The sequence below is a fragment of the Rousettus aegyptiacus genome, unplaced genomic scaffold (genome assembly GCF_014176215.1).
Source record: "Rousettus aegyptiacus isolate mRouAeg1 unplaced genomic scaffold, mRouAeg1.p scaffold_m13_p_7, whole genome shotgun sequence".
NCBI classification, from domain to species: domain Eukaryota; kingdom Metazoa; phylum Chordata; class Mammalia; order Chiroptera; family Pteropodidae; genus Rousettus; species Rousettus aegyptiacus.
Window position 1 is genome coordinate 58671510 of NW_023416310.1, and position 24676 is coordinate 58696185.

Below are 24676 nucleotides of genomic sequence, written 5' to 3' on the forward strand. Positions count from 1 at the left end.
GTCTTTATCCAGCAGTCTGGCAAGCGTGGGAACCTTTGTCAGAAAGAGATCCATTGTATGAGTGAATGTCAGAATGAATCAATGTAAATTCAGCTTGTCTTCCTGGTTTTAAAGTACTACCTTTGTACGTGCATGTTCTGCACAATTTGTTTTATTACTAAAATTATCTGTTTAGCTTAGATATTAAGTGTTTATTAACTGGCGAAAATATATAATCTCAAACTTTTGAGGTATATGAATATCTTAAGAAAGCCTGAATATGTTGTATTAAAGATTTAAATAATTATTTTTTTTTTCAGCTACCAACCAATAATTGACTATATAGATGCTCAGTTTGAGGCCTATCTCCAAGAAGAACTGAAGATTAAGCGTTCTCTCTTTAACTACCATGATTCCCGTATCCACGTGTGCCTCTACTTCATCTCACCAACAGGCCACTCTCTGAAGACACTTGATCTGTTAACCATGAAGAGCCTTGACTGCAAGGTGAGTTTGGAAAGGAAATCAACTTATCCTGCTTTAATATTTATTTTGAATTGTTAAATATCTTTATGATAATATACATAGTAACTTTTATTCTGTGCATTTTTATAACATTTGATAAGTTTCAAGCTTAGTTTATTTTCCAGAGAAATTTAGATGGGAAGTTGAGATGCAAAAAAAAAATTTATATAAGATTTTAGTCCTTTTTTAGTGACTAAGTGACTAAGTTAAATGTCAGAATATAGGAATTCATTTACATTTTTTAAAATATGGATTTTATTTGACCTGAATTTTACTTTATGACACTATTGAGTTCACTGACAAAGATTTAAGATGTAATGTTTTATTATATATTATAGTATATTTTAATTTGAACCATACCAACACAACTCAGTTTTGAATTTCTGAGCCAAGGAGATATAGATATAAATTCAGGGAGCTTTAAAAAATATTATCTACAAATTAACTCACTTTGGACTTTTTATTTATTTAAAGACTCCTATCTTATACTTAAAGAAACTACAGAGTTCTTTGGTAACCTCTGATGGTATGAGAAGTTCAGCTTTCATTATCCTGGCTAATAATTTTATGACATAGTATTCAGAAAGCAAGGCTTTCTGGCCATTCTTCCTTTCTATATAGAAATCGATGTGGAAAACATGAAGGCCTGCTGTTGAAGTCTTAGTACATAGATTGATTAATTTTTAACTAGCTGCACAGTCCCCTGGCTTTAGCAAAAACTTAATGAAGGTTATATGATAGCCTGCTCATCTGATCAGATTTTCTAACCAATTGGCCAGTTATTTTCATAGTTGAGTCTGATTATATGGAAGTTTATATTTATTAATGGAATATAAAAAGCAAAAGTGTGCAACTTGTATAAAGATCATAGAATTTGGTGTCAGTGGAGGCTGGTTTTAAAAATTGCTCTGTCGCTTAATAGCTATATGTTCTTAGGTAAGATTCTTTAGCCCTCTGAGCCTCAGTTTCCTAAACTCTAAAATAAAAGCTAGGGTGTTTTTAAAAGAAATAATCTCAAGGGACAGATGTGAAGATTAAATTGATAGTTTGTCTTTTATCCCTGAAAGCAGAACACGCCACTGCTTGGCATGGAAAGTTACCTTATCTTATGCAAATAGTGACACGTTACCATCATATGAAACATCTGTTACTGTCTCTCCCTCTGATATACAAATACACATTATGCTTATCTTTCAGTCTGTGTTGTGTTCTCCCAGCCTATTGATAGTGATGTTCTTGTCTGGGAATGCCTAAGGTACTCCACCCCTGACTGTATTTACTCTTAGTGCAAGCCCCACAGACATTCCCCCTGATCAGGGTCAGTGTCGGTGCTGGGATGGTCCTTGCGGTTCTTATGATGTACTTCAGCAGGAAACCATCAGGGAACTTTGAAGAACAAAATTTGTTACTCATGGATCCTGGAGAGGGTATACAGCACACCTAAGGGCCACACAGAGAGGTCAAGAGAAGATAGGAAAGGAGGGAATGCGAACCTAGAGACCACCTTTATTAGGCTTCAAGAATGGGGAGTCCAGGGTTTCATGGGTTCACTCTTTTTTGGCAAACTTTAAAGCACAAGAATGGGATAGAGTGCGGGAAGGGAGAAGTGGCCTCTTTCAATGGGTCAGTTTTCTAGGTTGCTCAGGGTTTCTTGAAGGGGAACTTCATGAGTGGGGATTGTCTGGTTCCTTATCTAATTACTTTGCTAATTTCTATGTCATAGAGCTAGCAATATATTTACTCAAGATTGATGTCTTTGAAATGGATACCTTGGCAATCAAAAGCTTAATGTCAGGCACTTATATTACAATCAAAAAGCTTAACATTAGGCTTAAAAAACTAGAAAAATAAGATCAAATGAAGCCTAAAGTCAGCAGAAGGAAAGAAATAATCAAAATTAGAGCAGAAATAAATGAAATTAAAAAACAGAAGAACTATAGAAAAAATTAATGCAACAAAGAGCTGGTTCTTTGAGAAGGTTAATAAAATTGACAAACTCCTAACTAGACTCACTAAAGAAAAAAAAGAAAGGGCACAGATAAACAAAATCAGGGATGAAAGAGGGGAAATAAGGACTAGCATCGCGGAAATACAAAGGATCATACAAGAATACTAGGAAAAAATATATAGCACCAAATTTAAAACCTAGAAGAAATGGACCAGTACTTGGAAAAATACAACCTTCCTAGACTGAATCAAGAAGAACTGGAAAACCTGAATAGACTGATCAGCAGTATGGAAATTGAAACAATCATCAAAAACCTACCAAAAAGTAAAAGTCCAGGACCAGATGCTTTCACCAGTGAATTCTATCAAATGTTTAAAGAAGATTTAATACCTATCCTCCTCATGTTCTTCCAAAAAATCAAAGAGGAAGCAATACTTCCCAACTTTTTTATGAGGCCAATATCATCTTAATACCAAAATCTGGTAAAGATAACACACAAAAAGAAAACTACAGACCAGTATCTCTCATGAACACAGATGTAGAAATCCTAAATAAGATACTAGCGAACCGAATACAGCAACATATGAAAAAGAATATCACCACAATCAAGTGGGCTTCATCCCAGGGGTACAGGGATGGTTCAACACACACAAATCAATGTGATACACCACAAAAACAAATTAAAAAATAAGAATCACGATCTTATCAATAGATGCAGAAAAAGCCTTCGACAATATAAAGCACCCATTTATGATCAAAACACTTAACAAAATTGGTATAGAAGGAAATAATAATAATAATAATAATGGCCTTAATAATAATAAAGGCCATCTATGACAAGCCCTCAGCCAACATTATACTTAATGGTGAAAAACTAAAGACCTTCCCTCTAAGATCCAGGAACAAGGCAAGGGTGTCCACTATCGCCACTGTTATTCAATATAACATTGGAGGTCCTAGCGAGTGCAATCAGACAAGAGGAAGATATAAAAGGCATCCAAATAGGACATGAAGAAGTCAAACTGTCCCTATTTGTGGATGACATGATTCTCTCTATAGAAAACCTTAAAGCCTCCATAAAAACACTACTAGAAATAGTTAGCAAATACAGTAAAGTCTCTGGATACAAAATCAATGTTCAAAAATCCATAGCGTTCTAATAATGAAGCGTCAGAAAAAGAAGTGGAAAAAATAATTTCTTTTGCAATTGCAACAAAAAGAATAAAATACCTAGGAATAAATCTAATGAAACAAGTGAAGAACCTATATAATGAAAACTATAAAACCCTATTAAAAGAAATCAAAGAAGATACAAAGAAATGGAAAGATATTTTGTGTTCTTGGATTGGAAGAATCAACATAGTTAAAATGACCAGATTACCTAAAACATTATACAGATTTAATGCAATCCCCATCAGTATCCCATCGGCATTTTTTAAAGAAGTATAACAAAAAATCATCAGATTTGTTTGGAAACACAAAAGACCCCAAATTGTCAAAGCCATCCTGAGAAAAAGAATGAGACTGGAGGCATCACTCTGCTCGACTTCAAATTGTACTATAAAGCAACAGTAATCAAAATGGCATGGTACTGGCAGTAAAATAGAGACATGGACAAGTGGAACAGTATCGAGAGTCCAGAAATAAACCCATATTAAATGGGCAAATAAATTTCAACGAAAATGCCAAAAATATACAGTAGAGAAAGAAAAGTATCTTCAATAAGTGGTGCTGGGCAAACTGGAAAGCTACCTGCAAAAAAATGGAACTAGACTATTGTCTATCACCACACACCGAAATTCACTCAAAATGGATTAAGGACCCGAACATTAGACCTAAAACAATAAAATACATAGAAGAAAACATAGGAACTAAACTAAAGGACCTTGGGCTTAAAGTGGATTTTATGAATTTGACCTCAAAGGCAAGGGAAGCAAGAGCAAAAGTAACTAAATGGGACTACATCAAACTAAAAAGCTGCTCAGCAGAAGAAACCATCCATAAGGTAAAGAGACAACCATTCGAATGGGAAAATATATTTGCAAGCAACACCTCTGATAAGGGCCTAATATCCAAAATATAGAAAGAACTCATACAACTCAATAACAACAAAAAAACAATTTAATCAAAAAATGGGCAGAGGACCTGAACAGACACTTTTCCCTAGAGGACATACAAATAAACAGCAAATATTTGAAAAGATGCTCAACATTGCTAGCTATTAGGGAAATGCAAATCAAAACCACAATGAGATACCATCTCATACCTGTTAGAATAACTGTACTGTAATCAACAGGACAAGTAATAACAAATGTTGGAGAGGATGTGGAGAAATAAGAACCCTCATTCATACACTGCTGGTGGGACTGCAAATTCGTATAGCCACTATGGAAAACAGTATGGAGATTCCTGAAAAAAACTAAGAATTGACCTACCACATGATCCAGCAATCCCTGTACTGGGTATTTACCCCAAAGACTTGAAAACCCATATTCAAAAAGATATTTGTACACCGATGTTCATAGCAGCACTATTCATAGTGGCCAGGACATGGAAACAACCGAAGGGTCCTACGATAGATGATTGGTTAAAGAAGCTGTGGTACATATATACAATGAACTATATTACTCAGCCATAGAAGAGATGAAATACTGCCATTTGCAACAACATGGATGGACCTTGAAATAATTATACTAAGCGAAATAAACCAGACATATGCGGGATATAAACCTAAAAGCAACAAATGAACAGGACAAACAGACTCATGGACATGGACAATGGACTAGTGGTTACCAGAAGGGAGGGGAGAGGGAAAATAAAAAAATAAAATGTTAAAAAAAATTATAGATTATAGTATGAAGAAAAAATAAACTGGCATTAAAAAAATACAATTATATTTAGAAAGCTTAATATTAGGCACTTACACTACAATTTGTTTTCTGCTCTTTATTGTGGACACAATTATAAGTTATTAACATGGCTTAATTACTGAATATTGGTATTCGTAAAATTTCTTTGACATCTAGGTAGGAGTCTCACAACAGGACAAAGATTGGATGAATTCTTTGGGAAAAGGGGACCTGTTAAAATGAGAGACAGGGGAATCTTCAGCTGTCACAGTTTTGTGAGAGATCAGTCATCCTAATTACTTAGTACTTAGATTATTAAGAAATAAAAAATTCTTAGTGAATTAAGCAGCCAATTTCAACTAATTGCTTACATTTTACTTATTTTGTGTATGATAGAATTGTAAGAGACTTTGAGAGAAGAAGATGTGAGATTTCTAAACCTAAATTTAAATGAAAGGTTAATATTATAAGAGCTGTGCTTTTTAAAAGCAGTTACTGTAAGGCCATCGTCTGTAGGAATGATTGTATAGCAAGCAGTATGTGGTAACAATGATAGCTAGTGATTATCTAGGTTAGGAGTTGGTAAGCTTTTTCTGTGAAGGGCCAGGTACTAAACACTTTAGGTTTCGCAGGCCACGTGGTCTTTGATGTAACTACTCATCTCTGCTGTTGTAGCATGAAAATGGCTGTAGACATTATGTAAATGAATGAACCTAGTAGATGTGTTCCAGTGAATCTTTTTTTATGTAAACAGATTGTGGGCTGGACTATAGTTTGCTGTTCACTCAATTTAGGGTAAGGAAATTTGTGAGAGACTTTAGTGGTTTTAAATGCAGAAATTACAGAATTAAAAAAATCCATAATTATGAGATTTTGTTTTTCTTTATTCTTAATAGGTGAACATTATACCAGTGATTGCCAAAGCAGATGCAATTTCTAAAACCGAGTTACAGAAGTTTAAGATAAAGCTCATGAGTGAATTGGTCAGCAATGGCGTCCAGATCTACCAGTTCCCAACAGATGATGAAAGTATTGCTAAAATCAATGCTTCAATGAATGTGAGCTCCTAACTGAATGTTAATTCGGTTTTACATGTGAAAAAAATGTAATTTGTAGGTAACATCACTGCTAATATATTTTTACTTATGTCTTCCAAAAAGACTTCAAACAAAGTGAATTTTCAAAAAGTCCAGTATAGGAAAATGTTTTATTTTCTAGAGTTGAGAGAAGTATAATGAAAATATATTTTTGAGCATATTTTCTTTCCTTCCTACTTTCGTATAAATAAAGTGATACATTTGTGAGACTGAGATACCCCTTTTGTGAAATTATAATTCATTGCCTTAGAAAGATACCTTTTTATCCTGTCTTTAAAAACATGAGAAGACTTTATAGCCTCCCTTGGATGCTTCAGAATCTTAAAAATTTTAAGGTCTTTCTAATCTAGTATTTAAAGTCATTCTTCCTTACAGTACTTATTAAACATTCACATAACTTTTAGTATAACATAATTGAAGATGACTAAATGTTTTGTGTTTCTTTCTTTAGGCTACCAAATTTCTTAAATATCTGGTTATATTTTGAAGGATCATGGGTTTTGGAGTCAGACAGACTTCACTATATCTTCTTGTCCGAATTATTAACCTTCCCAAGACTGTTAACTTATCTACAAAATTGAGTTAATAATATCTATTTTAAGGGTTGTTAAGCGGATACAACTTTTGTGCTTTCCCTAACACGGTGACATTCAGAAACAGTTCATTCCATTTCTTCTTTTTTCCTTTTCTGACTCTTCATACTCCCATGTCTTTTAAGAATCTTTAATTAAATATATCAAAAATTGACTAATGTGAATGACTAATAGAAATGTAAGTGATCTTAATTTCTATGTGTCATATTGCCTTTACATCTAATTTTATTTCTGTGAACATCTGGAATAATTTTTCAGAAAGGCACAATTAAGAGACTAAATAATGTCAATTATTAAATATTAAACATAATGCCTAATATTTTTTTCATTAGACTTTTCCCCTATATTAATCCTCAGCTTCAGACAAACCAGTCTGTTCATTGACACTAAATCTAGCTTTTGTATCTTTGTACAAAATCTTCTCCTTATACCTAATTTGGTTTTTCCACTCTGCTTGATCTGTCTGTATTATGGGTTTATCTTTCTGCTCACAGTGATCTCTCCTCTAAATTTCTCTAACATTTATTGTATTTAGCATTTATTTGAGACTTATTATTTTGTCATTTATTAATATTATATCCGCATATGCTAAATATAGAGATATATTTACTCTAGTTACATATATATGTGTGTGTACATATGTATGTGTATATATATTCATATATATGTGTATATGTGTATATATTCATGCATATATATGTAGTGTGTGTATATGTAATTTCTTCAGCATTAGCTTTGTCTTTTAGAACGAAGATAATATTGAGGAAAATGATCCCTATACTAGAATTTTTTCTCCTTTTATATTCCTGTAGCATAATACCTTGCGTGTGGTTGATGCTCAGTAAATAATTTTCTTCATAGGTGCTGAAAATGACTTTGTAGTACAGTTGGCCCATATTCACTACCAAGTTTTAAAATTCGGGGTATAGCAGATCATTTGATTTTAATAAATTTTCTATTTAATGAATTTTCTCTATTTTTTCCATAAAACTATTTTAGTAGTCATTTATCACACTGGTATGAGATGTGATTGATATCATGGTTTCTTTCCAGGGACACTTGCCATTTGCTGTTGTAGGAAGTATGGATGAGGTAAAAGTTGGAAACAAGATGGTTAAAGCTCGCCAATACCCTTGGGGTGTTGTACAAGGTAAATAAGATAAATGGTGACTAGAAATATTCATGTTGCCTGACAGTCTTATTGTTGCATTTAATGCATTCTTTGAGGTGATGCTTATTTTAGATTATGAATGATTATTAGAAAAGTTGGCTGTGTTCTGTTTTAGCCAAATCTGGAGAGACCATGCAGAGCCTCCCCATTTTCTGCATCATAGTACACACATTATCTGCCCAAGTATGCTTAGACGTTCAGAAGGTAGGGCACTCTGGTCAGGTACTTTGAATAAATTTGAGTGTAAATAATAATGTTCTAACATGATACATAAACTAATTACTAGGCAATTTTAGGGTACAGTAAAACATCTTATAAATTTATATATTGCCAACTATTTCCAAAACAAACTGGTCAGCCAACGAAAAAATGTTAGGATTTATTTAGCATTATAATGAGTACTATCTAGTTTATTTACTTATGATACTAATAAATGGGGAATAGATTACTCTTGCTAACACTGTTTCCCAATGCTGCATTTTAGAAATTGATAAATTTTATAATTAATAAAAAATATTGAAAATTTTAATATTTTTAATTTATAAAAATATTAAAGATAATTATGCTTAAACAGTAACATACTTATTTGTACTCTTGTCACCATAAATGTAGGAGGGCCATATAAGTTTATTTACTAATTGTGAATAGTGTCTAGCCCAGGATCATAAATGTAGCATGGTATTAAAAGAATTTGATAATTATAGCATGCACAGATGGTATTCTTGAGTATGCAAAATTTACTCCTTTGAAGTTTTTCTTTGAAGTGAAATAATATTACATATTATTTTTAGCACAATGTGAAATATTCAGAAGATAGTTTGTAAACTGCTAACACAATGTTAGTGAAATAATTGGTGCATACAGTAATGTAATATAATGAATTTCATTTCTATTTTCTGTTTATCCATTGGCTACTAAATTTAAAGTGAATCTCTTGGTCTCATAATTAACACTGCTTATAATTCAGAGAGAATAATGCAAGAATTTCTTCTTTGGTTTTGTAAAACAATTATAGCTGTTAATAAGATGTTATTTTGCTGTTTATCACACGTTTTCTTCCAGTCGTTCAACAAATACTAATTGTCACAGGAATTAAAAACTTGTATTGCTTTTTCTTGTTGTTCTGGCTAGTGGAAAATGAAAACCACTGTGACTTTGTAAAGCTCCGGGAAATGCTAATTTGTACAAACATGGAGGATCTTCGAGAACAGACCCACACTAGGCACTATGAACTTTACAGGCGTTGCAAACTGGAGGAAATGGGCTTTACTGATTTTGGCCCAGAGAATAAGCCGCTCAGGTAAGTGGAGACTTTTCTGAGAAGCCAACCAAAGAGGAAGTTAGAGAGGATTATACTTCTTTTTATATATTCTGGATGATGGAGAATGTGTTTTCCAAGAATCTCCAAATATGAAGTAGAACCATTTGACAATGTTTAATTATCATACTTCTTGAATCACTTGAAGCCTTCTTGCTTTTAGGAGTCTCTATGCCCTCATCTGACTCAAGGAGTTAAGTAGAAGAAAGGACAGACATATGGCAAAAGCTCACATTTCAGTACTTACTAAAATGAATAACTCTAGAGGAAAACTTTTAATTTGGTATTATTTTTTTAATTTATCTGAAAAAGACGAAAGCATATTTATTATACAAGAAAGTTGGAATGTGAATCATATTAAATAAATTTAAAAACTTTGTTTTTATCCTGATGACTGTTTTCGAATAACTTAAATTTAGGAAAATATAAAGGAAGAATGAAAGTACTTGTAGGGAGTCAGAAATAAGACCGTTTTAAAGAATTTTAGAACCTAATAACCCTCTTATGATGAGATTTAAATGTTATTAAACCTGCTTGGTAATTTTATATGCTGCTACATTCCTGTTTTTTGATTAAGATATGTAAACATGAAACTCTAATCCTTAATACACCAAATGAAATTTATTGTAGCATTCCAGACCAATTTTTCCACAGAGGAAAGCATGAAATGTTTAGGACAAACACTGTTTAAACTCTTATATGAGACTAAAGATTCCTATCCTGTTTCATTATTTGCATTTCAGTCATTTCCTTGGTTATTATTTACACCAGAATAAACAAAAAAGGAAGGAGGAGCACATTAAATCAATGCCGCTATTTCATATGACCTTTGGGGACATTTAGTAAATGAGCTTAAATTTTTTATTTTTCTTCGATCTATTTGTTTAATTAATGTTTTAGCTCTGGAAGCAAAATGAATTAAGGATTTTATGTACTTAACTCCTCCTCACCTATTCAGGTATGCTATGCTTCCAGTTATAGGCCATTTCTGGTAAATGATTATTTTCTCTATTGAAGATAAAATCATCTAGAGTTGTTTTCCCTAGTGTTTCCTAGAGGAGGCTTCACTTCTTATTCTTTCAAGTCTGAGGGTTAATTCAGAGATCTTTGTGTGCATTAATGAGACATGGATCCCAAGTAAGAGCAAGTGGGACAGCTTGAAGTACTCTGAGAATTGGGGTTCAGCTTGCCTGGTAGATCAATTATCAGTTACCTGTGGATGATTAAGAAATACAGGTTCAGAATTTGTAGGGATGGAGCCTAAAAATCTGTATTTAAGTTAATATTCCCATTAACTTATTCAGCAGTATTTATTTTGTTTTTTGGTCCAAAGATGAGCAATAATTTATTTATTTGGGAAGGACAATTAATGATTACTGATTCAGATACAATATAAATATCAAATGTGTTGTAATATTGATAATAAATAGGATAGAAAACTACTAAAACATGATGTATAAAACCTAAAAAAATAAACTATGAGCAGGGAAATTCTACTGCAGCTCAAAACAAAACAAAAATAAATGTGGATTCTTTTGAAAAAAAGATCCTTTTCATAGAGAAATACAAAAAGCATGATTTAGCAATAGGTTTACCCTAAACCTCATCGATCCTTTTTAAAAAATTACATTACTTTGTATTTTATTTTTTTAATATTTTTTATTTTTCAATTACAGTTGACATACAATATTGTATTAGTTTCAGGTATACTATATAGTGATTAGGCATTTATATAACTTAGGAAGATCACCCTGATCAGTCCAGTACCCATGTAACATCATACATAGTTATAACAATATTATTGACCATATTCTCTATGCCGCACTTAACATCCCCATGACTGTTTTTATAACTAGCAGTTTGCACATTTTATCATCCCCTCAGCCCCCCTCTCATCTTGCAACCATCAAAATGTTCTCTGTTTTGTTTGTTTATTTAGTTTTTAAATTCTACATATAAGTGAAATCATATGGTATTGTCTTTCGTTCTCTGACTTATTTCACTTAGCATGATAGCCCCTAGGTCAATCCACGTTGTTACAAATGGCAAGATTTCATTCCTTTTTATGACCGAGTAATATTCCATTGTATATATGTACCACATGTTCATTTTCCATTTGTCTATTGATGGACACCTAGATTGCTTCTATTGTAAGTAACGCTGCAATGAACATAGGGATACGTATGTCTTTTTGATTTAACGTTTTGAGTTTCCTCAGATAAATACCCAGAACTGGAATTGCTGAGTCCTTCTTTGTCTCTTGTTGTAGCCTTTATTTTAGAGTTGATTTTTGTCTCATTTAAGTATTGCTACCTTAGTTTTTTTTCATTTTCATTTACATAAAATATCTTTTCTCTCCCTTTACTTTCAGTCTGTGTCTTTCAATCTGAAGTGGGTCTTGTGTGGGCAGCATATGTTTGGGTCTTGTTTTCATATCCTTTCAGCCACTCTTTGACTTTTGATTGGAGCGTTTAATCCATTTACATTTAAAATAATTATTGATGAAAATGTAGTCATTGCCATTTTATTATTCATTATTCATATTTTTAATCTTTTTTTTTTTTTTTTTTTCCCTAAAAGAGGTCCCTTTAATATTCTTGTAACACTGGTTTGGTGTTGCTAAACTCCTTTATCTTTTTCTTGTCTGGGAAGCTCTTTATCTGTCCTTTGATTCTAAATGACAGACTTGCGGGGTAGAGTAATCTTGGTTATAGGTCCTTACTTTTTATCACTTTGAATATTTCATGCCATTCTCTTTGGGCCTGCAAAGTTTCTGTTGAGAGATCAGCTGACAGTTTTATGAGAGCTCTCTGCTAACTTACTGCTTTTCTCTTGCTACTTAAAACTTTGATATTTTAATTATGATGTGTCTTAGTGTGAACCTTTTTGGGTTCATCTTGTTTGGGACTCTGCACTTCTTGGACTTCTATGTCTGTTTCCTTTACCAGTTTAGGAAAGTTTTCTGTCATTATTTCTTTAAATAGGTTTTCCTTGCTGACTCTCTTAACCTTCCGGTACCCCTGTGATGGGAATGTTGCTATGGTTGATGTTGTCCCAGAGGACCCTTAAACTATCCTTATTTTTTTGGATTCTTTTTTCTTTTTGCTATTCTGATTGGGTTGTTTTCTGCAATCTTGTCTTCCGAATAGCTGATTTGATCTTCTGTTTCATAGAGAGAATCTGTTGATTCTCTCTAATGTATTCTTCATTTCAGTTATGGTAGTCTTCATTTCTGACTGGTTTTCTTTTATGTTTTCCATCTCCATTTTTATGTTGCCTGTCTCCTTGTTGAAGTTCTCACTGAGATCATTGAGCATCCTTACAACCAGTGTTTTGAACTCTGCATGTAGTAGATTGCTTGCCCCTGTTTTGTTTAGGTCTTTTTCTGGAACTTTGTTCTTTTCTTTCATTTGAGACATGTTTCTTTGTCTCCCCATTTTGGCTGACTCTCTGTGTTCATTTCTATGTATTAGGTAGATCTGCTACATTCCCAGTCTTGGCCAAGTGGACTTGTATAGTAGGTGTCCTGTGGGGCCCAGTGGCGCAGTCTCCCTGATCACCTGAGCCAAATGCTCCAGATGTATTCCTGTGCACTTGTGTGTACCCTCCCGTTATAGTTGAGCTTTGATTGCTGTTGGCACGTCAGAGGTAGATCCTCAAACTGACTGACTGTGAGGACTGACTGTGATGACAGCGGACAAACTGTTGTGCGGGGCATTACCCCATGGAGCAGGATTTATTTTTGTGAAGGCTGGTGCCTCCTGAGCCGGTCCTTTGGGTGTGTCTTTTGTCGAGGTAGGTGGGTGGTCTGGTGTGGTCTAAAGCTGGCCACTGGGTGTGTTGGTTCTGGAACCTCTTCAGAGGAGGTCTGGTGCCGGTCAAGGTCAGGTTTTGCTTATTCCTGACCTAGGGCCACTTGGTAGGAGCTACAAAGTGATCTGCAGATGGTTGCTGCTTTGCTAGGCTTGGAGGCACGTGGGAGAGAGGCTAAGTTGTGAACTGAGGCTGGCTGTCACTAGTGCTGGGCTTGGGGCCGTTTAGCAGAGGTACAGAGCATGCCAAGGCCAGACACAGCTTGTTTGGATTTGTAAATTTTTGAGAGATTTTAGGAAAGTCTGTAGCATGAACTAAGGTAGGATGTTTGTTTGGAAAAGCTACTGAATGTGGCTTATAGGATAGGGCACAAATTGGTGGGGCAGAGTGTCATGGAATCATCAGGGTGAGGTGAATGGTGTTAGCCAGATTTGGCACCAGCCTGCATCTGCATGCGGGTGTGGGGAGGGCTCAACAAAGGAAAATGATGTCTGCCCACACTTCTTACTGGGAGAAAGCTGCTCCTTAAGCACTTGTCCTAAAGCCACATAATTCAGTTCCTCTTTGTATGTCCCTAGCACCCATCAAGCTTCTGCCCCAGAACAGGTGAGTCTGTCAATGGGTAAATTCATGTGTGGGCCCTTCAAGAGGAACATCTGGGACTCCAGCAGACCTCTGTCTCAGTCACAACCTCTTCTGGTTTTCACAACCAGGAGTTATGAAACTCCTGGAGCCCCAACCTGTGGAGACTGGTGTGGGTCTGAGACCACTTGTTCCTCAGGGGTAACTTCCTCGGCTGAGATATTCCTTCCATTTTTTAACCACTACACCACAGGTGTGGGGCCTATTCATTCTGAATCTCCATCCCTCCTACCAATCTCCACATGTCTTCTGTATATTCTTAGTTATAGGACTTTTGTTCAGTTAGTCTTCAGGTGGTTCTATAATTTAGTACTAATTTTGATGTGTTTGTGGGATGGGGCAAGCATAGAGTTTACCTATTCTGCCATCTTGTCTGAGATATTTAGTGTTTGTCTGCCATATGCCCAGCATGATGTCAGTCACCTGGTATACATGCACTATGGGGTTGAACAAAGACCCTGCCCTTGTAGAGCTCTGGGGTGGGAGTGGGAGGAAGACAGTCTGACCCTGTGTGCGGAGTAGAGTGCAGGTATGTGGTCAGAAGTGGAAGTGAGGAGACCATGTTAGGAGGCTACTGTAGTAGTCCAGGCATGTAAAGATGGAGGTCCGGATTATGGTGGTAGTGATAGAGGTGGTCAGAAGCATGTTTAGGATATATAATTTGAAAGTAAGTTAATAGGACTCATTGATGGTTGGATATAGGATGTAAAGGAAAGAGAGGAATTGAGGATGACTCCGGTTGATGTTTTTACCTAAGAAACTGGGCAAATGATGGTAATGTTTATCGATATGAGCAAAATTGGAGAAGGGGTAGATTTTAGGTGCTGTGGTTGGTAATTGAGAAATTTTAGATACATTAAATTTAAGTCGCTCATTAAATATTGAAGAGTTTGAGTGCATTATTACATTAATGAATCTGGAGCTTAAGGAGAAGTTATAGCTGAGTTAATTTGGGAGGCAACGGTGAATAATACCATGTAAAATAATAAGTATTTTTTAAATGTCTACTATTTACAAGTGGTGAATATAATACGGAATATGATCATATAGTCCTGGCTGTCATGTAGTTTACATTTTTGTAGGGGAGGGGAAAAATCCAACAACTAATTGCACATTAAATTACAGTTGTAAAATGTGCACTAAAAGATAGTGTATCATGAGGCAAGGGTGTCCTGATTTAATCTGGAAAATGAGGGAGGTAATCCTTGAGGCATTTACTGTTTTGAGCTATGTTACCATGGGAAAAACAGAGCAAGACATATGCAATGATGTGAAGGCAGAGAGAGAATGGCATCTTTAAAACTAGAGGAATATCAGTGCAGCTGGAGAGGAGACAGTGGGATTGGCATGAGATTGAGCGAACTGGTAGACAGGAGTCAAATCATGGAGGCCCTGGTAAGGATTTTGGTCTTTGTCCTAAGGGAAAGGCAAAGCCTTTAAAATATGCATTTTAAAAGTCGTTCTTAACTGTAATGTAAAAAAGGTATAAGGGAAATACAGAGATGCTTAGGAGAGACTAGCTAGAAGAATGTTACTGGAACTAAAGTAATAGCCATGAAAACAACTGGTTGTGTTGGAAAGATATCTATATCTAGAAGATGAAACTGAAAGAACTTAGTGATTGTTTGGATATAATAAGATAAAGAAGCAGGAGATGCCTGAAGATGCTAGAGGAAGACTTCTAGTCTCCTGGATTTATGGTTTCATTGGCTGGTAGGTGGTTGTACCATTCATCAAGATAACTATCCCTGGAGAAAGACTAGCTTTTTTTTTTTTTTTTTTTTGTGAGGCAGCAGTGATTGTCATTATGGAGATCATAAGTTCAGTTTGGGACCTTTTGACTTTGGACTTTCCTCTGGAACATCCAAGTAACAATGTCATTTAGGCACTTTTGCTATTTATCTGGAGCTCAGAAGAGAAGGCTGGGCCAAAGGAATAAATTTAAAGCCATAGACATTTAGATGGTTAATTGAATATATAAGTATGAGTGAGATTGCCTGGAGAGAGAAGTACATCTGGAGAGAAAGTTACCTTGAAAACAGCCTTGGATCACTTTAATGTCTATCAGCTGAAGAAGCAAAGAGAAGAAATCAAGAAGGTTTGGGCAGAGAAAGGAGGAAAATCAGCAATGTCATGTCCTGGGAGCCAAGTGAAGAGGGTTTCAAGAAAAAAGGAGAGGTCAGCTGTGTGAAAATTGAGAATCAGGCTTCTACTATAGAAGTACCAGTTGCTTCCTTTACACTTCTTTGAAAATAATGAAAACCACTCCATCTAAAACAAAAATAATAGTAGTTGGAAGACTAGATAGGCCAAGACTTACAGGTTCAAAGGGAAGGTTTAGAACAAGTAGAAATCGGTTTTATTCTAGTGCTAGGAGTAGAGTGAATGAATTGAAACTATTTCTGGCCTTTTTGTTCTCTGCTCAACAATTCACAGCCCAGGAAGCCCAGCTTAGGCCATGTCCCCATGTCTTGGGTAGGGGTGGGTGCGAACCTGGTTAATTGTCCCACCAGATTGTATTTCATGGGGGAGAGGTAGAGAGGTAGTGCTTCAAAAGGTAATGCAGAGCAGTGATACTAGAAGGAGATAAGGAGATAGGTGGTAGACAGTCAGAGATTGTTCAAAATATCATTTTTTTTTTTTTTTGAGCATCTGCTTAGTCATCAGATGAAGAATGGAAAATTAGAAAATTAGAAAAAGATGTTTCTTCAATTTTGGTCAGGTTACAGATTGGGTAGGGAGCAGTGGCTTGAAGAGGACAAGCAAGAAAAATGGGGAATTATCTTTCAGTGTGAAGGAGGCTTCTGTCTGCACACCAGGAACCATTGAGTCCTCTGCCCTCCTCAGGCCTCCTCTCCTTAAAGGGAAGACATTCTGTATTGGATTTCTTGGGTCAGGTATCTCTTCTCTTGGTGATTTCTCATTTATGAATTAATTATTTGATAGAGCTTTTATAGTTCATTATAGCCTGATGTCTTAGGAAGGTTTTACTTTTATAGTTCCAAGAAGTTACATTCTCTTTTCTAAGGAGCCTTTCTCATTTAATTTGGAGTGTACATAATAATAGTCACTGTAATGTATTTGGCATATAAAATCTGTCCCTCAATATTATATCTATATATGAATAAAAAAGAAGAGTTATGTGAACCTGGTAGGATGACCTTTATTTCTCTTTATTTACCCACCCAGCCTTCTTTACTGCCGTTCCTTCAGCTTGTTTTTCCATTTACATTTTATTGAATGGTTATGCCAAGTCATTGTTAATGTCCTAATCTACCAACACTGATCATGTATTTATTAGAAGTCCAAGTAATTGGTATTATACTCTTATTTTTTTAGTTAACTGATCTTTAATTATTGAAACTGTATGAAATAAGCTTTTATAAACTCTCTTAAATCCCCAAGTTATTCTAGATTAACATAAGCAGTCTTATTCCCACAGTCAATCACCTTCAACATTTGAATACAAAATCATTGTCCCTGAAGTGTTTGGGGACCTACAGTTTTGAATAGAAGATTTTTGTAGTATTTTAGAGTTGCTTAAGTGTTTGACATAATTTGATGTGTCGTAAAATTTTGTGTCTTAGGAACTCTAAAATAGTTTTTTTTTTTTTTTAAAAAAAAAGGAAATAAATAGTTAACTTCTAAGCTTTTGGTGTACAGTAGAAATGGAAAAAGTCTATCAAGCTTATTAGAACTGACATGAAACAAGACCTAGGTATTGAAGTGGTTTTCTTAAAGAAAATGAGCATTTTCTTTCTTCCTTTTTGGTTTTCAACTTTGCTTTAGATCAATGATATTTGCAACTGTAGTAATATGTTGCATTAAATATTCATGACATCAAGGTATAGCAAGATGGTTTTTCATTTTTGTTTCATAAACCCATGATAATAAACAATGCTCGCATTAGATTTATAACACTAACTATATAAACCATTTCCTTTCATATCTAAGAGTTTCTTTACAACTTTTTGAAAGATAGTGCAGGGTTTTTACTTGCAATTGGCTTTATAAATTTACATTGTCACAGCTAGAAAGCAGCATGACATGATAGAAAATGTGCGGGAGCAATATATCACTTTTTTAATCTTTTGCCGAAACATCACTTCAGCATATTCTTATTTATGGTGAGTAGGACTATGGCTTTGGAACAGGTCAGATCTGGTTCAAATTCCAGCTTTCACTTTTCCAACTATGTTATTTTGGGCAGATTACTTTACCTATCTGAGCTTTAGTTTTCTTACCTGTAAAATGGAAATATAGTGCTTGTTTTTCATGGTTGCTGTGGGAATTAGATAGTGAAAGGAGTCCAGAAAAGTATCTTGCTGGTAGCAGCCGTTCAACAAATGGTAGGTCTTTTCTCTTTGCTGGGTAGATTTATTTTCCTTCTAATCAACTCAAATGCTTATATAAATAGATTAATGAGAACTTTTTAAAAAACTTGCATTCGATATGACGTCAAGACGTTATTTAAAACAAGTTTGTCATTAAAGACCATCAGCCCCAGCGTAGGACCAGCAAAATGTAGTGGGGTATCTGAAAATGGTGAAAGTAGCCTGATAAATTTAGAGGCTTCTTTAAAATAAGATCAAAATAAATAACAGAAAAAAAAATTTGGTAAAAAGTAAGGTTCCTCCTTGAGCTTTGAGGCTTTTATGTAGTTATCTAAGGCATTTCATACATTTATAAGCTTTGCTTTTAAAGACAATGTTTAGCATCTGTTCCTCCTCAGAGTACCCGCTCTGCATGCCACACACTCAGTAGCAGCCATAATAGCTATTGTGCTACATGCCTTAACTCTATTTTTTCTTGAACTTATAGAATTCTATATTTAAAAGATTTATTTCTCCAGTTATGACATTTAAAATTAGTATAATTTCTTAATTTGTCACATTTTACATAGGATAGCCCTTGGTCTGTTTGATTAAATTTGACTCCACATCCTGACAGTTTCTGTCATTAAATGAAGATTGATGAAGAAACCAAATATCTAGAGAGCTCTGCTTCGAGTTGGGTTACAGAGATGATGATCTATTAGGATGTAAATGCCAAGGAAGAGGTAGAAGCGGTTCCGTGAAGTTCTTGGCAGGAACAGTTATTTCCAGCTGGGGAAACTAGAGAAAGCTTTAGAGAGGGAGTTGCATTTGAATTTGGCCTTGAAGAAGAGAGGATTAGCTGGGTAGAAGGGGGCATTGGGAAGCAGGCAATGGCTTTGGATGCAGAGGAGATAAAAAAGACTAAAGCATGAAGTGTGTGGCATGGTTTGGGAGCAATGAATAGGTTGGTATGGCTGGAACCTTAGGAGGTTTGTATTTGTTTGCTAAGAAATGAATCTGGAAAGGTAGATTTATGCCATATTGTGAAGTTTCTTAAGAGCTCTTTAAAGGAGGTGGGACCATATTCTGTAGCATAACTCTTAATACAAACAAAATGGCAGTGAGCTCTGTGGCTTTGGTAAAAAATCTTAGCAGTGGCAAGAAGAACAGAATGAAGAAAAGGGGAACGAAAAGCATAGAAATCAATTAGGAGGTTATCGGATTAGTGAAGACAGAAAAATCACAAAGATCTAGTTGGGCTACAACAGGATAGCTGTAGAAATCAAAAGAAGACTGAATTTAAATGATGTTTCTGGGTCACAGGCTCAACTCACAGAGATCTTGGTGACCAGATGTTGACATAAGGGTAAGGGAGGAATTGGAGAAGACTTTGGGGTTTCCAGACACAGCTATATGCCCATTAACAAAGATTGAAAGAGGAATTTCTTCGGGGATAAAATGAGAGTACATATTGTGAAGGACTTGATAAAGCATAGTTTTCAAAATTTCTAGTGCTCTCTATTAGCTGTAGCAGTGGTGGCTTTTTGTCTCAAGCTATAGGAAAGCTCACATTTGAGGTTGCTCTGTGTAAGAGGTTGTTTGTACATGTTAAAGTTATGAGGCTTAACCTGAGATGTTTGAATTTTTACAAGTTTGTTACACCATCTTTTTAACATGAGAATACCACAAATCACCTTTTAGTCTTCAAGAGACCTACGAAGCCAAAAGACATGAATTTTATGGTGAACGACAGAGGAAGGAAGAAGAAATGAAGCAGATGTTTGTTCAGCGAGTAAAGGAGAAAGAAGCCATACTGAAAGAAGCCGAAAGAGAGGCAAGTACACTGATGTGATGGGATTTGCATTTTTTTAAAAGGTATCCTATTAAATTTGGGATGTTTATCTCAAGAATTTTGTGGTGATGCTTTTGGAGACTACTTGCTATTCTTTAAAAAGTAGCCATTTTAACATATAGTCTTTGGATATAGACCTAAAAAAGTCATAGTCCGAAATCAAATAAAAATTTTAGTCTTTTATGAGTAAATGGTCTTCCTTTAAAAGTGGTTTACCAAGGACTTGTAATAGACCAGTTTACTAAGAAGGATTTAAAATGTCTTAGCCATGAGCCAGAAATGTTTTAGCTCTGGGTTGATAAAGCCTTTTTTGAGAGTTGTTGGAATTCTGTTTTGTCATAAAATAGGTATCTATGAGAGCTGTTAAATAGCTTTCTGGATTTGAACTCAGGCTTTCTGGGTGAGTTAAATAGTCTAGATGATAGCACAAAATACTCTGCAGTAAATTTCTATGGTTTTGTTTGCTTTTCGTTCTTCAAGCAACAATTTCAGTTTTATTTGTCTTAAGCTATTATCTATAGACCTAACTACAATGGCTACTTTTAAATAAATGGCCACATTTAAGATGAGGGTCAGAAAAGGATGTAAAAAAGAATTTCTGAAAGAAAGAAATTGTTAATACAAATGAACTTGATAACACAAGAGTTCCTGAAGAGTTATTTGTAAAGTAACTTAATTTTACAAATTTGTACTATTTCAAGTTTACTTGTAGTATTTGATATTTAAATGAATCCTATAGTAAGTGATTTTATAAAATTAATGATCTTACACATCTTATGATTTGAATTTTGATCTTTTATTTTGAAAAAGTTTAAATAACAGGAAAGTGAACGTACAGAGTACCCCTGTGTTCCTCCCCACACCTAGATTTAGCAGTGAACATTTTGCCATGTTTTTTCATATGCGTGTATGTACACATCTGTGTGTGTGTTTCCCTGGTCGTCTGAAAGCTGGTTGTTATAATCCTGAATGCAAGAGTACGAAAGCCTTCTAATACAGGACAGGAAGGAGGGGTTTGCACATAGGTGCTGCAGAGAGCCCTAGTGCAAGGTATCTTCTCAGTGGACACAGGGATAGCTCGCCTTCCAGGCAGTTAAAGCAAAAAGTGGCCATGGTGAGGTACAAAGCTCAGATTAAAGATACTAGTTGCATAAGAGAAGAATGTTTTTTCTAGCATTCATTTCTAAAAATAGATACTTTAAAAAGGACTATTGAACAACAGAATGTACAATATCCTTAGAAGTAGTGTTTACAGAAGATACAGCAGTGTGCCATATTGGTAATTCAGTCTTATGAGCGTTGGTGAGTAGTTATCAACAGCACAGAGAGCTCCTGTTTTTAACTTTTTTGATTAGTGTTTGAAAATGTGTTTGAATTAAATGCCTGTCATAGTGAATAATGGAACCATGAGTGAGTGCTTCATACGTATGGAATAGATTGTTTTTATTTATTGTTTTTATCTTTAACTCCACATAATGTGAATAAAAGTCACATTCACAACTTTCCTCTTCCTTTTAAAAACATTTTTCTTTTTATAATTTTTCTGGAATTTTTAGTCAACCTCATGAATAATTTAAGAAGTACTCTATAACCTTTCAATATATTTAACTGTGCATATGTATATAAAGTGTGCATTAAAGTGATCAGAGGTATATATATCTCTATTCACATAACATAGATCTGCCCCTGTATCCTCCCTTTTCAAGCTTTACCCTCCCTGCCACTCCTCTCCCAAATTTTAGGGGATGCACACAGGCTCAGAGAGCTGCCAACTCTGTTTATACAGCTGATTTGAATGACAACTAGGTGAGTTCCACTCTTTAAATACACACACATAACATATATATCTTCTTATAGAAGCAGGAACCATTTAAATAAGCAAGTATTAAGGAGCTGATGCTTCTTTAAAATAACATCCTTAGGAATAAAAGGATCTTGGGGTAAAAGGGCCTTAATCCGTTTCAACCTCGTTCTGTATCTATTTAAATACTTCTATCAGGAGCTTATTAGGATGTAAAACTCTCTGCAATTTCTACCCTCAACCTCTGATTTTTAGTGAAGTATTTTCTCAACTATTATGCACCATCTTTTCTAGAAACCAAGTTCTGCTTTTTGTATAAATGCTAGGTTGCTGCCCAAAACTGAAAATACTAGTTTAAAGTTTATCTTAACAGACCAGAGCATCAAAAAGAAAGTTATCTTTTTTTGGTCTAGATATAGATTCTATACTTGTGTTCATGGCAGGCATGGCACACAGCTGATTCATATGGATTTTACTCAGGTCTCTATAGACTTTTTTTTTTTTTCTTCAGATAAACAGCAATTAAACCAGAGAAATCTGATGTAATGTTACAAACTTTTGCAAAACTTAGTAGCCGCATTGAGTGTATTTAGCATAAATTTCTTTTTTTTTACTTTATTAGACACAGGCTATTTTTAGGTTCTCGATTTCAGTTGACAGTTCATTCTTGCTTTCCAAACAGGTTTACTATCAGCATAACTTTCAACAACTGTTTCATTACAAATAACTTTATTCGGAAAATAGAGGGGTTTTTTCCCCCTTTTTGATAACTTGCTACTGTAATTTGTGTCCCTCGCTTTTATTGGGCATGGATTTTAGAAACTTTATCTGAAGAGGTTTTATGGAGAAACTGTTAAGCAAGAAAATAAAAACTCCAGGGAAAGATGAAGTGTTTTAAAAACAGGTTTGTTCATGAGGTTGTGGGTTTTTATCACATTTTTTCTCATTTATTGCATGGAAACTTATTTAAAATTAAAGTTACTAAGGCAATTCCATATATACATTTTTTTCTCGAAGCATGAACTTCGGAGATAAGGAGATTGTGTATAATACTGTGCAAGTTACATGAGCAGCTATGTTTCTGGGCCAGGGAACATTCCTGTGCATTTGCTGCCTTCCGTGTCATTAGTGAGAACCCTCACCTTTGCTTCACAGCTGCAGGCCAAATTTGAGCACCTTAAAAGAGTCCACCAAGAAGAGAGAATGAAGCTTGAAGAAAAGAGAAGACTTTTGGAAGAAGAAATCATCTCTTTCTCTAAAAAGAAAGCTACCTCTGAGATATACCAGAACCAGACCTTTATGGCATCGGGCTGCAACCTGAAGAAGGACAGGGACCGAAAGAAGTAAGCCACCCCCATCTGTCTTGGTAGCCCCTCCCCATCACTCTGCCTCATTCCCCTAGTTGGTCTTCGTAGTTCTTGCTGTCCGTTTCACTATTCGTCTGCTTCCTGTGACTAAAATGTCAGCTCCTTGAGAGCAGAGACCTTGCCCTCTTGCTCACTGTCATTGTCCTAACATCTAGAACAGCACCTGGCACATATTAGGTACTCAGTAAATATTTGTCAAAATTAGTGAATGAATAAATGGATGAACAAAATAAAAATACATCACAGTGTAAAAAGGGCCAGTTGCCTGGGGGGAAAAAGTGGCCACTCTTATTTCAGTGCCAGGGCTGTGGCTCTAGTACATATTTAATAACTACTGACCCACTGTTAGTTACATCGAATTTCATATCTAAATGGAAGCTATATACTTTGTCGTTGAATCATAGATGTAAAATAATACTTGATAAACTAATTCTTAGGTTCACTTTTTTTTAACAAATTCTACTGATAATGATTTTGTGAGAATTTTTATTTTAATAAGGGAACCAGGCTATCGATTCGAATTCCTGTGCTTTGATGTCAGAGCCTGTGAAACCAATGGTGGACGTAAAGATGCAGAGGAAGGTAGAGAGGGCCCCAGTACAATGGGGTGACCATGAGTAGCATTTGGATGATAATCTCAAGGCTTATAGGCTTGGGGTATGTGTTCAATCAAAGTTACCAAAGTTTTAGAAAATAAGTTTTTTTTTTCCTCTTTTGTACTGTGTACTTCATTTTATTTCCCACTTAAAATGTCCTTGTCAGTTTGCCTACTTGACTGTTCTTGAAATTCATAATTGACTTGTTCTGTTGAAAATGCTTCTTTTTGGGTTTTTGCCTCTGTTTACTGCACCTGTCTCTGTTTTAGTGGCATCAAGTCTTTTCCTTATGTTCTTCCCAGAGTAAAACTTCTGGTTTAATTTTATTGTCACATCTTATTTCAAACCCAGCATTTTCAGAATATTGTAATTCAACTTCAAAATAGTTAGGAAAACATAACGTTGATCCATGGTAGCTTTCCATTTTTGCACTAAATCCACAAGGTTTTGGTGTGTTTAATTGACCTGTGGATGTTATATTTTGGGGAAGAAGAAAGAAAAAAAATTATGTCTGAACTTCTAATATAAGTTCTACAAGGACATTGTCCGTGTTTGCTCATGAATATATACATCCCCAGAGCCGAGCACAGTGCCTGCTACATAGGGGGCATGCAATTATTTGTCAAAAGAATGAATGTGATTTAGAATAGCTATGTTTTATTCAAGCATTGAATTTCAAAAGATAAACTATAAATATATTTATTACTACTTTTCAATGTTTTGAATTGTAGAGCTAAGAGACTTTTACCTTTTTATCTTTTTATCTTAATCCAGTGTTAATAAAACTGGATTCTCCTATTTCATATATG

At 35.0% G+C, this 24676-nt stretch overlaps 1 protein-coding gene across 5 annotated transcripts in view; it reads left to right on the plus strand.

Annotated features, from left to right (window-relative positions):
* Nucleotides 1–24676, plus strand: part of SEPTIN10 (septin 10) — a 61873-nt gene that overhangs the window by 35000 nt on the left and 2197 nt on the right. For 3 of the 5 annotated variants that reach the window (XM_036224239.1, XM_036224241.1, XM_036224240.1), the window contains 7 exons: nt 300–486; nt 6198–6359; nt 8045–8141; nt 9294–9462; nt 19953–20085; nt 23060–23247; nt 23771–24575. In XM_036224239.1, coding sequence (XP_036080132.1) covers nt 300–486; nt 6198–6359; nt 8045–8141; nt 9294–9462; nt 19953–20085; nt 23060–23247; nt 23771–23882 — 1048 coding nt within the window. In that variant the 3' untranslated portion in view covers nt 23883–24575. Of the gene's footprint in view, nt 1–299; nt 487–6197; nt 6360–8044; nt 8142–9293; nt 9463–19952; nt 20086–23059; nt 23248–23770; nt 24576–24676 lie in introns of those variants that run through there. The other 2 variants (XM_016162985.2, XM_016162989.2) reach the window with 1 other exon arrangement.